The 15778-nt window shown below is 39.9% G+C and overlaps 1 protein-coding gene across 1 annotated transcript; it reads left to right on the forward strand.

Moving 5' to 3' along the window:
- The first annotated feature begins 40 nt into the window (after positions 1 to 40).
- Positions 41 to 15508, forward strand: nrbf2b (nuclear receptor binding factor 2b). Its single transcript, XM_030163025.1, has 4 exons — positions 41 to 231; positions 7893 to 7977; positions 13434 to 13474; positions 14589 to 15508. The coding sequence occupies exons 1-4, from the start codon at positions 139 to 141 to the stop codon at positions 15297 to 15299; spliced, it is 930 nt and encodes a 309-aa protein (XP_030018885.1). The 5' UTR covers positions 41 to 138; the 3' UTR covers positions 15300 to 15508.
- Positions 15509 to 15778: the final 270 nt, after the last annotated feature.

The following is a 15778-nucleotide window of genomic DNA, read 5'->3' on the forward strand; positions in this document are numbered from 1 at the left end:
CATGTGACCACGTATGGATGTGCTGACGTCACGACGTGTGTTGACGCATCTTCGCCTGTGGAGGCGAGTGTACTTCCTTGAGTCCAGTAATTTTGCGAATAATTTTTTTTTTTCTGTGATATTTTTCTGGCGGTGCGGATGACAGTCCGTGGCGGAGAGAGACACCTTTCATGTAGCGGAAACTCTGGCAGACTGGACTCCATGGAGGTCGTCGACAGCCCGCTCAATCTGGTCAGTTTGGGTGTTGATGTTGCAATAACAGGCTAATGTTACTGTAAGCTAGGGCAGTGCATAGGTAAGCTACATTAGCAGCAGTCCACGGTAAGTTAGCCGCGAACCGCTTTGTTGTTTTTGCCACATTTGTATTGTCTGATAGCATTAGCTATGACACAGATCGTTAATTTACTTGTATGAAAAATAGAGATGTTTGACATAGTAATTGAATACTGTCCATTATTTGCCATGCTCTTATAGATACTCTGTATTTACAGTCATTTTTACCAACGAGGTTCTGATTGTTTACTCACTGCTTCCTTATTTGTAAGGCCATGTGAAGGCTAGTGAGCTATCAAAACGATAAAAACAAAGATGAAAAACCTTGATATTATGTCATCTGATCATATCATCACATCCAAACAACAAAAGAGTTGTTAGTTCCTTAAATACCTCTCATCGGTAGCTGACCACAGGAATCCAAAAGTCTAGGGCTGCAACTATCGAATCAAAAGTCGACTAGTCATCAACTACTGTAACAACTAGTCAGATTATGAAATGAAAAAAGGCTCTTATTTTTTATTTATGGCAGCAATAAAATACATTCTCTTTTGTCTAATAAAAACACTCGGTGCACAACAATTAGAATTATATAACAAAGTTTGTAAAAACAAATGTTCAATTTAATATTCAGCAGATATTGCAACAGCAATAAAATACTGTTTTCCCTTAAAAGTGCATTTTCTGCTTTAAAATTACAGTTCCTAACAAAGTTTGTTCAATAAATGACTAAATACTCAAGTATTGCAGTCAGCAATAAAATAACCCTTTTTTCCTTAAACCAAAGTGCATGACATCACTAAGGCTTGTTGACTGTTTGTTAACTGGTCGTCCACTCCTCCTACAGTCATGAAAAAACCTGTCACGCATGGAACTTTAAAATGTAATTTTCCCAATCCTGGAAATGTCATGAAATTAAATAAAATTGTCCATGGTTAAGAAACCATCATGGAATTGAAGGTTTAGGGAGAAAACTCTTCCCTTCAGTAGTGTTCCTACAGAATCACACCATGTCTTTGGTGGGGTGGGAATGGGGGTATTAACAGGGTCAAAAAGATATGTCAGCTTTTTTACCCCAGATGGATTTACATCCCCATCATTTGTCTCCAATTAAATTCACAAAATGATTAATTGATAGTCATATTTAGACAAAGACACTGAAGAAAAATGTCAGTAATTGAGCAGATCTTCAGGATATCTTTACTTTTGTTTAGGGTTTAGATGTTGGGATGGCTTTTTTTTGTCTGTATTTGCCTAAAAACAAGCCATTTTTCTCTCATTTTTGATCTACAACATGATATCACAATCCATAGAATATATCTTATTAGCATAATACAGCATAGTAATAAATCCTTGTTGCATTTCCAATATCATTCATTTATTCATTTTCGTCCTGGGGATGTTGGAGTCTATGCCTGCTACATATCATGGACCAATGGGTTCACCCTGGGTGTGTCACTAGTTCATCACAGGCTTGACGTATACAGACAAACAACTATTCACTCTGACATTCACACCTATGGCTGATTTAGATCGACCAGTTCACCCATAGGTGCATGTGTTTGGGTGGTGGGAGGAAGCTGGAGAACCACACAAACACCCACACTGGCCATCTATATATATTTAACTTCTTAAAAGCCCAATTAAATGTGTCAAAAACTCTGAGTTTTATTCCCTAAATCCTCAGATCAGATGCTGAGACCTGACGCTGTCATTTGGAGATGAAGATTAGATTCACTCATCAAACGAAATCAAAAATACCAAAAAGTAAACCGCTCTTACAGTCTAACTGTGATCTTAATATATACTAATATACTAATACTAATAGAATTAGTGAGTGTGCAGCATTCCCAGTCCTTGCAGTTAAAAGCTGCATGTCTCGTGGGACATTGTCTTTAAAGTGGGGTGGGGTCACATTTAAGTCTTTTTTCGTTGTCCTCCAAAGTCTTCTAGAGTAGAGCAGAACTGAGTTAAAGAAACACTACTGAGTTTTCTCTGCCATTCTGCAGAAAAAGAAACTAAATTCCACCGTAGAGTAGAGCAGAACTGAGTTAAAGAAACGCTACTGAGTTTTCTCTGCCATTCTGCAGAAAAAGAAACTAAATTCCACCGTGTGTGCCATGTTTTTTAAGGCAATGCACAGAGGTGGAGGTTTTCTATTATTCACACAGTTGGAATTTTGTCTTTTTCCAAGAAGCATATTTATGTTTTTAAGCTATTTTCTACATGTCGTAACAACAATATACTCCAAAAATCTATAACAGGTATATAAAATATTTTGGCATGTTATCACTGACTGGCGCTAAGTCAGTGTTACTACTTTACAAATCTAACTACAGTAGACTTGTACAAATGTCCAGTAAAATCTGGTCCATATGTCACTCCCTCTGCCCTTTTAGCACTTAGATGGTTTGTAACAGCATGTTTGATGTGATTTTCAAAGGAAATCTTTAGCTTCAGTTCAAGCCATTTTGAGGATGGGAATAATCACCACACTCTGAAGATTCAGGAAATGAAATAAAATAAAACTAAATATTCCTCCTGCACTGAGTACTTATCCTCACACAGGTCCTAAGTTTCTGCAGTGAATTATTTCCAGTTTTTGTTTTTTTTTCCTTTGGTTGTTTGCAGCCATAGTTTGAGGAGTTCACAACCTACATAGTCACTGTAAATCTTTTTAGATCCAACAACAGACTAAACATTCTGTGACCCAGATGATAACAGTCTGTGTAAATTAGCTCAAATGGTCAGTGGAACAAACTACATTTGGATTATTTACTAGGTGTGGGCTCTTTTAAAGTAGAAATGCTAAAAATGTTAATTTTTCAGTTTTTAGCTTACCGGCCAACAGGCTGTAAGCTATTGTCATCATGCGGTGTCTGGCAGCAGTGTTTGGCGGCGGCGTCTGGCGTCCGTTACAAAAATTTCAATCGTCTTCTTCTCCGAAACTACAATTCCAATTGACTTCAAACTTGGTATACAGCTTCTTTATGATGATGTCAACAAAATGTAATGAAATTATTTGGATCCAGATCTGATTCTGGATTTGGTGCAACTTTGAAAAATTTCCCCATTATAAGAGATAGGAAGTGGATCCATGCAATAGCTCAGTAAATATAAATGATATCAAGTTGAAATTTCTACAATACAGCGCTGATGGGGAGATGACCAAAACATAATGGCCACATGCTGATCAGGATCTTCTTCTGGATCCGGGAACTTACTGAAAATTTAACATGGGCTCTTATGGGGAAAACATTTCAATCGTCTTCTTCTCCAAAACTACAGTTCTGATTGACTTCAGACTTGGTGTGCGGCTTCTTTATGATGATGTCAACACAAGGTATTGAAATTATTTCCGTCCGGATCTGATTCTGGATTTGGTGCGACTTTGAAAAATGTTCTGATTATAAGAGATAGGAAGTGGATTGATACAATAAATCAGTAAGTATCACTGATATCAAGTTGGAATTTGAATTTTTTATAGATCTGATTGGAATATGACCAAAACATGGGCTATTTTTGTAATATAATAAATACACATAATTGGGTGATAATAAATGGCATCTGGATACATTTCCCAAAGCTTTTAATTTGGCCGGTAAGCCACTGGGCCGTTGGTCCTATTTTTTTTATTTATCAATGCCTTATATTTTTGATACTTACAAGAAGTACTAAGTTGAACGTAATTAAATTTTATTTATTTTTATGTGTTTAATTTATTTTTATTTGTGTTTGCAATTGCCTCTCTGGAAATGTTTCTAGTCAAGAAAATACATTTTGTTGCGTATACACATTATGAATGTAAGAAATAAAATTGTTAATTATCAAAAAAAAAAAAAAAAAAGGAAACCAATTGGTCCTTCATTATTAAGTGAAATACCGTATTTCCTCTTGCGTATTTATAGTTGCTCTTTAACCAAGCAAAAATAAGTTTTATCTGATTAATCGAAGGAATTTGCAGGAGAATACTTGAATACTAAAATGTTCGATAGCTGCAGCCCCACATGTAACTATATAATAAACCCTGCTACAACTCTATGGATAAATGAATAATGATGATGGAGGAGGACAGAAGCAGGACCACAGCAGCAGGACTAGAGAGGATCCAGGGAAAACCTGTGAGGACATAAAGCACAGCGACTCCAGGGAAGAAGGAGAGTCAGTAACATGGATTTACTGGTGTGTGAATAGAGGAGGAGAGTTTGAGAGACAGTCTGAATAAACCAGCTTTTGAAGGACATTACAGAAGATGATGTAGCATGTAGGGCTGCACGATTAATCGATTTTAAATCGAAATTGGATTTTTTAATTAGGACAATTTTTAAAAATGTAAATCATAAAATCGATTTCATCTTTCTCGCGCCTCTGGACCGCGCGCCTCCGGGCTAACGTAGGCTCTTCCTCCTATCTGTGACAGCGGTCTGTCACAGAAGTCTGTGTAATGACCGGAGTTTAAATCTGTTCTTGAGCCCACAGTACTTACAGCAATATAAGCCATGGCTTCATGCACGGATCCCGCAATTCAAATATAACTGCATGGGGATCACTCATCTTACATTGTCTCAGATCCGTACCGTACTGTCTTCTTCCAATCCGGGTCCTGGTCGCGGTGTCAGCAGCCTCAGCAGAGGAGCCCAGACAGCCCTCTGCCCACACACATCCACCAGCTCCAGGGATAGAACCCCTTCAGCATGTCCTGGGTCGGTCTCTTCCACGCACGGATCCCCCAATTTAAATAGAACCACATGGGGATCACTCATATTACGTGGCCTATGCATGCATGACTGATGCCTGTCACTGACTTACATTGGTATCACTTCTGTGGGCCCAGATACCCAAAAAAGGGGGAAAAAAAGTTTTTTTTTTTTTAAATAATTAATTTAGTTCTCTTACTTGCTAAATTTTTCATTCGCAAATGTAAATTCTGTAACACAAAACCAAATATTATTTATTTTTTGAAAGATGTTGAACTTTATTTAAAGCTGTTAGATAAATCTGGAACCAAAAAGGCTATAAAAGCCATCAGTATTTGCTCTGATTTGGACATTGTATTGTAGTGTATTCCCCCTGGCAAACTTATGTTATTTTCTTGTTGTATACATTGTTTGTATACTCTACCTCATTTTAAAGATTTAATGAAGAAAAAAAAACTGTGGGTTCATCACGTGATACCATCACAGATTTGAGGTAGGGAGCAGTGCCTTGCATTGTGGGCTGCTCACGAAAACGACATGCTGACTTCTGTTGTCTTTTGTCTTCTGTTGAGTGTCGGAAAGCTGAACGCAGGTGGCGAAAATCAAATCTCCAGATTCATTTTGACATCTACAAAGAGAAACTTCACACTTATAATATACAGCTGAGGAATGCAAGGCAGTCTTTCTTCTCAAACATTATCACCAAAAACAAAAATAATGCTCGAGCACTGTTTTCTACTGTTGACAGACTAACAAACCCCCCCTGTGTTAATAGCCCCTGAACTTCACTCTGACAGGGCCTGCAATGACTTTGCTTTTTTCTTTACAGAGAAAATTCAGCACATTAGACAGGCCGTGAGTTCCTCAACACCAGGTTCAGGATCTGTGCTGTCTGAAAACCATTTAAACCATTTAAACACCCTGACGCACTTTAATCCAATCAATGACAAAAATCTGGAGGACATTCTACACCAGCTGAGCTCTTCCTACTGCTGTCTAGATGTTTTACCCACAGATTTTTTCAAAAAAGTTTCACATGTCATGGCATCTGACCTGTTACAGATTGTAAACGTGTCTCTAAGCTCAGGAGTCTTCCCACAGACCCTGAAAACAGCTGTTATTAAGCCGCTCCTAAAAAAGAACACTCTAGAAAAGACTTCAATGAACAACTACAGGCCGATATCAAATCTTCCTTTTTTATGTAAAATCATTGAAAAGGCTGTGTCCCAACAGCTAAATTACTTCTTAACAGTCAACAGCTGCTTTAACGTCTTTCAGTCAGGTTTTAGACCACATCACAGCACTGAGACAGCTCTGCTCAAAGTATTTAATGACATTCGCTTAAACACAGATCATGGCAGATCTTCAGTTTTAGTGTTACTGGACCTCAGTGCTGCATTCGACACAGTCGACCATGATATATTACTTGATCGACTGGAAAATTAGGTGGGACTGTCTGGCACAGTTCTTGATTGGTTTGCATCCTACTTAAAGGGCAGGGATTATTTTGTGTCAATAGGTAACTTTAAATCTGAGCAGACCAAAATTACATGTGGAGTCCCCCAAGGCTCCATCCTGGGGCCCCTTCTGTTCAACATCTACATGCTTCCACTGGCTCAGATCATAGAAAAAAACAAAATAGATTACCATAACTCTGCAGATGACACACAGCTCTACATTTCAATGACCCCAGGTGACCATAGCCACATACAAGCACTGGGTAAATGCATGGAGCAAATATCTGAATGGATGGGCCATAACTTTCTTCAGTTAAACAGAGAAAAAACTGAGGTAGTTGTTTTTGGACCCAAGGAGGAGCGTCTTAAAATCAGCATGCAGCTCCAGTCACTTCAGTTAAAAACCTCACACCAGGCCAGGAATTTGGGTGTCGTCATGGATTCAGACCTGAATTTTAAAACCACATACAAACAATTACAAAGTCAGCTTACTATCACCTCAAGAACATTTCTAGGATTAAAGGACTGATGTCGCAGCAGGACCTAGAAAAACTTATCCATGCATTTATCTTTAGTCGAGTTGACTACTGTAACAGTATCTTCTCTGGTCTGCCTAAAAAGCCTATCCTACGACTGCAACTGATCCAGAAGGCTGCTGCTCGAGTCCTCACTAAGACCAAGAGAGTGGACCACATCAGTCCAGTTCTGAGATCTCTACACTGGCTCCCCGTCTCTCAGAGAATAGACTTTAAAATTCTCTTACTAGCATATAAAGCACTGAATGGTTTAGGCCCAAATACATCAGAGACCTTCTAGTCCAGTATGAACCATCCAGACCACTCAGGTCATCTCGTGCAGGTCTGCTCGGTGTTCCTAAAGTCAGAACTAAACATGGAGAATCAGCGTTCAGTTTCTATGCTCCATATATCTGGAACAAACTACCAGAAAATATCAGGTCTGCTGAGAGTCTGAGTTCTTTAAATTCAAGGTTAAAGACTCACCTGTTCCCTGCTGCCTTTGACTAAAAGGCTTTTGACTTTTGAAATTTTATATTCTCTTTGAAACTCTGCACTGCAACTCTTACTTTAATATGTGTGTGTTTTTATTTTTATTTTATTTTATTTTATTTTTTATTTTGTGTTGTTTTCTTACTTGCTGTTTTTAATCACCTTTTACATGTTTCTTTTATAATGTTCTAAATGTGTTTCTTTTTGTTTCTTTTATTTCAATGTCCTGTGTGAAGCACCTTGAATTGCCTTGTTGCTGAAATGTGCTATACAAATAAACTTCCCTTGCCTTGCCTTTTGTAGTTTTACCCAAAAATCAAAATTGAAATCAATAATGGAGTTTTTAGAGGAAAAAAATCGGGATTTTTTTTTTTTTTTTTTGCCAAAATCGTGCAGCCCTAGTAGCATGAAATCAACAGATGAATCTGATGAAATGCTTTGTTCCATTCTGTGTCCAGGCTCATCAGCAGTGCAGGAAGGCTGACCGCCTGCTTGCAGCTGGGAAATACAAAGAGGCCATCACCTGCCACGGAAAAGCAGCAGGTAACACCACCAGCTGAGCAGGAGGACAGTGTGTTGTGTCCGTTTACTGTGACGCTGACATCCACTCAGACCTTCTTCGTCTACTCATCACTCACTGAAGACATGCGCTCTTCGGAATGAATAGCATAGAATTCAGAATTGCCCAAAATATACAGATAAAGTGTCCAACATGGAACAGGAGCAGCTGTGTTCACTCACTTCACACAAACCTGTGCTGTTCCACATGTTCGATTCTATTATTTTATGACTGTAAAAGTAGGAACAGTCTGTTAACTCTGACACAAACGTCAACTCTCAAAGTATTTGGACTACCGAGGTATTGAAACATGTGTCTTAGAGGTAAAAAAAAAAAAAGGAGTTAAAGGAATTTTGATTGTGTCTTGTCTTATCTTACCTTAGCTTACATTATCTTATCTTATCTTATCTTACCTTACATTATCTTATCTCACCTTACCTTATCTTACCTCACCTTATCTTATCTTATTTTGTCTTATCTTATCTTTCTTTACCTTACCTTACCTTATAGCATCTGTTCACCTTGGCTTTGTTCCGATAAGCTAATGTGATGTCACTGCATTTGTTTTACCTTGTTTTTTGGAAAACTAATGTTGCTAAACCTAGACCTGGTCCGCTGACCAAACCCCAGATCAGAACACTGCCCCCACAGGCTTGGACTGTAGGCACTAGGCATGATGGGTAATCACTTCAATCATCTCTCTATAAAAGGGTTCATCTGGACTCATCAGACCACATGACCGTCTTCCATTAAACACAGTCCAAACTTTATGCTCTCTGTCAAACTGATGGATGTTTCAGAAATGAGAAGCTGCTGCATCAGTTATGGTTAAAACTTGTTGCAGTTGAAACATATTAATGACTGTAATAGGGCTGTGTATTGGCAAGAATCTGGCAATACGAAACAAATCATAATACTAGAATCACGATACGACATATCACGATACTGTTAAAAAGGCAGTTTTTATTGTTTTTTAAAAGATTTTTCATATATTTTTAAGATTTTTTAAAATTATTTTTATTATCATTTATTCATTTTACATTAGTTTATTCATATACACTACCGGTCAAAAGTTTTAGAACACCCCAATTTTTCCAGTTTTGTATTAAAATTCAAGCAGTTCAAGTCCAATGAACAGCTTGAAATGGTACAAAGGTAAGTGGTGAACTGCCAGAGGTTAAAAAAAAAAAAAAGGTAAGGTTTAACAAAACTGAAAAATAATGTACATTTCAGAATTATACAAAAAGGCGAACAAGAAATGGGTTAACAACTTAAAGCCATTCTGGAGCAATGGAGGTTGATCAAGCCTCGAAACTCGGTGCTACCAATTCCTACAGGTGTCCCAATGTTTCTGAATTCCTTCCAACCCCCTCTGTCTGCATAAAGGTAGTGCTGGAACACATTTTGGTACCATACCGTTGTGAGCATTATTTGAACAGTATTGTACTGCAGAAAGTAGTGTGTTACTATAAAAATGGAAAAGAGGAAAAGGCAATTAACGATAGAAGAGAGACAGACCATCATAACACTGAAAAATGTAGGTCTGTCCTAGAGAGAAATTGCCAAGAAAGTCAAGGTGTCAGTAAGTCCAGTTTCCTTCACCATCCAAAGGCACTCAGAAACTGGGGGAAATGCTGACAGGAAGAAGTAAGTGTAAAAATTGGACTACTCTAAAACTTTTGACCAGTAGTGTATATTTTTAAGATTTTTATATATTTTTAAGATTTTTTCCTGGAAGAACTGAAGTACACCAGAAATATGCATACATACTAAACACATTTTTATTTGATCAAAACAGGATCTAATGCTATATCACAAAATGTTCCTGTGTTTAAACTGAAATGATGTTTTACAGACATTACAGTTTAAGATCCTGTTAAGATGTTCATATTCTATTAGTTCAGAACTAACATCAGAACAGTATTTTAGTTCAGTCCCAACAAAGGAACTAAGATCTGCTTCTCAAACAGTAAAAAGTGCTTTTAGGATGCTTCATATAAATTATAATAAATAAGATAAATACAATAAAGAAAAACAAAAAGTGAACCTCCGCCATATCTGCATTTGAATAAATACCTAAAAATATTGATACAGTACTTTTTAATATCGATACAATATTGTGAAATGAAATATCGTGATATATTGCAGAACCAATATTTTCTAACACCCCTAGACTTTAATGATCGTCCAGTGGAAAGATCTGAACTTTTTGCTGAGTTAAATGTAGGTGGGGCTGTGAACATTCAATAGTGACTGAGTGTTTCCATAAATGTCTGCTCTGTAGGGGTTCATGGGGCTGTAGTCTGTGCTGAATAATGCCATATGAACAGCAGAGGTCTTTGCAGTGTTGAATGTGGTGAGTTTTTCAGCAGGGGGTGAATCCTGATGAAGGGTTGAATGTTGTGATGCCTTTTAACATCAGCAGTGGAACCATTCATTGGCTCTATCCTATATGTGGGCGTGGTCACAGACACAGTGATCATTTGTATCTATATTATAATACTGGAAGGGCTCAGAGTGTGTGTGTGTGTGTGTGTGTGTGTCAAGTAGGGCTGCACGATTAATCGATTTTAAATCGAAATTGGATATTTTAATTAGGACAATTTTTAAAAAAGGGAAATCGTAAAATCGATTTCATCTCTCTCGTGCCTCCAGTCCGCGCGCTTGCGGGCTACCGTAGGCTCTTCCTCCTATCAGTGACAGCGGTCTGTCACAGAAGTCCATGTAATGACTGGACTTTAAATGTGTTAATGAGCCTGCAGTACTTATAGCAATGTAAGCCGTGGCTTCATGCACGGATCCCGCAACTGAAACATAACTGCATGCAGATCACTCATCTTACGTTGTCCCGGATCCGTACCATACTGTCTTCTTCCGAACCGGGTCCAGGTCTCGGGGTCAGCAGCCTCAGCAGAGGAGCCCACACAGCCCTCTGCCCACACACATCCACCAGCTCCGGGGATAGAATCCCTCCAGTGTGTCCTGGGTCGGTCTGTTCCACACACGGTTCCCCCAGTTTAAATAGAACCGCATGTGGATCACTCATATTATGTGGTCCACGCACGCACGACTGATGCCTGTCACTGACTTACATTGGTATCACTTCTGTGGGCCCAGATACCCCAAAAAGAAAAAAAAAGAAAAGTTTTTATTTTAAATAATTAATTTAGACCTCTTACATGCTAAATTTTTCATTCACAAAGGTAAGTTCTGTAACACAAAACCAAATATTATTTATTTTTTGAAAGATGTTGAACTTTATTTAAAGCTGTTAGATAAATCTGGAAACAAAAAGGCTATAAAAACATAAGTATTTGCTCTGATTTGGACATTGTAGTATATTCCCCCTGGCAAACTTATGTTATTTTCTTGTTGTATACATTGTTTGTATACTCTACTTCCTTCAATAAAGATTTAATTAAGAAAAAATAAACTTCTGTGGGTTCATCACGATACCATCACAGATTTGAGGTCAGAGCAGTGCCTTGCATTGTGCGCTGCTCATAAAAACGACATGCTGACTTCTGTTGTCTTTTGTAGTTTTACCCAAAAATCGAAATCGAAAATCGAGTTTTTAGAGGAAAAAATTGGGTTTTTTTTTTTGCCAAACTCGTGCAGCCCTAGTGTCAAGGTTATAATTGTTTTGGATTTTTCATTATAGTTTAGTTTTATTTAGTTTTGACTTTTTTCCTCTAATTCAGTTAGTTTTGATTAGTTTTTAGAGCAGGTTTGCCAGTTTCTATGTGTTTTTATTTTTTTCTAAATGCTTAGTTTTAGTCTAGTTTTAGTTTTTTCATATCTTTTATCTTCTTCGCCGGCGTATTCAAATAAATCCCAGACATGACTCTGCTGCTTTCTCCCAACTTTAGTCTCCATGTTTCCAGGTAGAGTAGGGACCAAAAGACAACTGTAAACCACAAGTGACCACAAGTAACGGACCGTGAAGTGTCGTATGGTGCCACTAGATAAAATTGCTCGACGGAAATAAATCGCTTTCGTATCAATCCGACATTGACAAAGACAAAAACGAAGGGAATTTTATCCACAATTTTTATCCGTTTTAGTTTTGTAAACACACAATACAGTTTCAGTTAGTTATCGTTTTTTCTTTTAATATAGTTTTTATTTATTTCAGTTAACGAAAATGTTTTTTCAATTCTAGTTTTCATCATTTCATTAGTTTTCGTTAACGATAATAACCTTGGTGTGTGTGTGTGTGTGTTTGTTTGTATCTGCATGATTCTGTCAAATGTAGATGTTTTTATCTGTCCACTTTGGTTCCTACAGTTTAGGAACAGTCCCGTCTCCACATTCAATATCTTGGCAAGTTGATAGGACCAATATTTTCATAGATATTAGTTATTTTGAATACAGTAGCCTTATGATCACAGAAGCGCAAAGCTGCATGATGGGAAATGAAGTTCAAAACAGGAAGCTGCGTTAACTCCCGGCTCCGTCACACATGCCAATAGGTTGGAGTTGGAGTGTGGGGCATTTAATGACCAGACGGTTTCTGCTCAAACTGTGTGTGTCTTCTAAAACATGCTGCAGCTACAGAACACAAACAGAGAACTGACACTCCACATCTAGAAAGTGGGAAGTTTTTTATTTTGTCAACACAATCTAAAGGTACTTCCTGTTTCGACAGACTTCAAAATAAAAGCACTTCCTGAAATTACTTAGATTAAAGCTTTTTCTCTTATAATAATTATCAGCTTTGTTATGACTGTTTTTTTTTACCATTAACAATCAACTGACCTATCCGAAAATGAATCAGTAATGCATCCTTTTAATATAAACTCCACATAAATTTCCTGTTTTTTCTTTAAACTCATATTAATTAGTTCCATCAGATGTGTTTGAGCCAAACCACACAGCGAATCCATCTGGGACCCAAGCCTGGCTGCAAAGTGGACCAACAGTAGATCAGGATACATGACCTTTGTCTGAAATAAAAACTTTATTCATGAAAGTTTTAAGTGGTGATAATGTGTTTTTTTGGTGGGAGTGGGGGGGCACAAAGCCCACAGTTTCAAAAAATCCTGGAGGAAACCCTGACAGACATAGGTAAGGTATGTCCAGTTACTGATGGAGAACTTCCCCCACCCTGGTCTTACAAACTATTCACCCCCCATCCATGCACTTCCTGTGTACTCCACAGTTTCACTCTACAGGTGCCCGAGTATTAATACTCCTTATTAATTACCGTTTACATTTTAAAGAATGATTCACCAAATTATTTTTATGTTGTTACTTATAAAATATAGATTCACATCTGTTCCCAAAAGTCAACCCTCCCCAGTATAAAAACCACCACAAGTAGAACCCATGGTCCCCCACAGGGCACATTCTAGTTGATTCTATAGTAAAAGGCCATGCTCGTGTTGCTAATCAGGACTCTTCAGTGTTTCTCACATGGGTTTTTGTCTCTTTGTCCCAGATCTTTTGACAGATGCAATGAAGACGACAGAGTGTGAGCAGGTGAGACGCTCCAGTTCCTTCCAATAATGAACCAGTTCCATGCAGATCCTCATCACATAGACATAAAACTGTAGATTTTATTAAATACAAAGCACAGAGCTATGTGAATGTTAGCCCTAGGGCTGGGTAGAAAAACTGGTTTGACCGATCTTAGATTGATTTCGTTTTAATTTTGCATAATCGATTGGTAGTGGATGAGATCGATTTTTCAGAGCAGGACCGGGAGTACGTGCAAGCGCGGCCGGCTCCATCTTGCAAACCCCTGGGGAAGACGGGGGCGTCTTGGTCTCACTCACGACAGCTCTGGCGTGGAAAAGATGTTGAGGAAGGATGGGGAAAACCCCTCCCGGCCTCAAACTCAAACCCGCAGTGTGACGGAACTGGCTGCCCAGTGGTTCTCCGAAGCAAGTCGCGGAAGCCGGTCATTCTTGGAATGTTAACCTAGATCCATACGATCACCTATGGCTGAGTATGGAGTTAGAGGAATAGTAAAGCAGCAATGTCCGACCGCTACGCCACTCCCCCCGCTCCTCGACCAACAATCACGGAGCGCAACCCCACTCCCGCTCCAATCACGGAGCACAACCCCCCCTCCCAGTGAGTAGAAGCCACCAGCCATAAAATAGAATAAAGATGACAAAGTAGACCGTTCTGAGCCACTGTAGTCCTGTTCATTCACATCCAGTATTGATGTGTTGCATGACTGCAGTAGTCAAATAATCAGGTTACAACTCAAAATTGTACTTTGGTATCACTAAATTTGAATCAGTCAAGTAATACTGAATTGAATTGATATTGGATCGAATCGAATCGTGATTAATTGATTCAGAACCTTATGAATCGAAATCGAATCGATTATGGAAATTGGCCATGATACCCAGGGCTAAAGGTAAGAAGTGTGTCCCAGGTGTTGGCCAAAGCAACAGGAGTGTGTGTGTGTGTGTCTTTGTGTCCCTCTGTGTGTGTGTTTGACTGCTGTCCTCTGTGTGTCTCTCTCTTTATGTCCCTCTGTGTGTGTGTCTCTTTGTGTGTCCCTCTGTGTGTGTGTGTGTGTGTGTGTCTCTTTGTGTGTCCCTCTGTGTGTGCATGTGTTTGACTGCTGTCCTCTGTCTAGGCTCGTCTGTCCATGGAGCTGCAGAGGGACAGTCACGTCAAACAGCAGCGACTCATCCAGGAACAGTGGAAGAGAGAAACCCGTCGGATGGCGACCAAGGCTCAAGCAGACCAGGCTCAGGCCTCCACCAACCCTGTACTGCTGACCCAGACCCCGTCCCTGGGCCTGAACCAGTCTCAGGTCTCCTCTGGCCCGTCCGCCGCTGCAGGGCCCAGGGAGAGGGAGTACGACACCTTACTATACCAGCTCCAGACCCGACAGGCCGGAAGCTGCCCACCTTTGACCCCACTCTGCCCCGGATCCAAGACCACCAAAGATGATAAAACCCGCTTGGAAGAACAACAGACCACCATCGAGGACCTGCGGCGCCTCGTCGAGCACCTGATGGATGAAAATCAGCGCCTTTCTGCGGAGATCGAGCGGCTGCGGTCAGAAAACACCCGGCTGCGCTCAGAGGCGGTGGAGGCGGTGGATTTTGTGGAGCGTTCAGAGCTTTGGGTCCTCCCACCGGCGGGCGGCGCTATGGGGACGGGGGTCGGACAGGAGAGGAAGAGCACAGGGAAGGGGAAGGAGATTGCAATTCCTCAGCTGCCGCCGCTGGAGATGCCGGCTCAGGAAGACCTGTGTCTGGACGACCTGCCCCCTCTGGAGCTGCCAGAGGACATCCAGAACGAACTGCTGCAGGAGCTACTGGACAGGGACAAACTGTGACGGGGACACACACACACACACACACACACAGGGGTCAGTCTGATTAGACCTCTGAATCCGAACCAGTGGAATCATACAGTCCCTGATAGGGATGGGAATCGAGAACCTGATCCCAGTAGCTTGATTCCTTGGAATTGTTTGCCTGCCTGCTTAAGGATTCTGCTTATCGATTCCGCCTTCGTTGCGCATGCGCGATGACGTGATGCATACGCTGCATTGTTTTGGTCAGAACGTAGCCAACATGGTGTTGAGGCAGAACCGGTCCAAACAGACGACACCAGGTTCAAACAGACAACACCAGGTTCAAACAGACGACACCAGGTCCAAACAGACAACACCAGGTCCACTGGAACACTGTCAAAGCTTCCATTTGTTGTAAAGGGTGGAATCCCTCCAATATGCTCAAACATTTGTCCACAGCATGTGATTCATTTGATTTGCTACTTAGCGGCAGAGTGAACATCAGGCCGTCATCTGGG

This window comes from Sphaeramia orbicularis, chromosome 19 (assembly GCF_902148855.1).
Source record: "Sphaeramia orbicularis chromosome 19, fSphaOr1.1, whole genome shotgun sequence".
Classification (NCBI taxonomy): Eukaryota; Metazoa; Chordata; class Actinopteri; order Kurtiformes; family Apogonidae; genus Sphaeramia; species Sphaeramia orbicularis.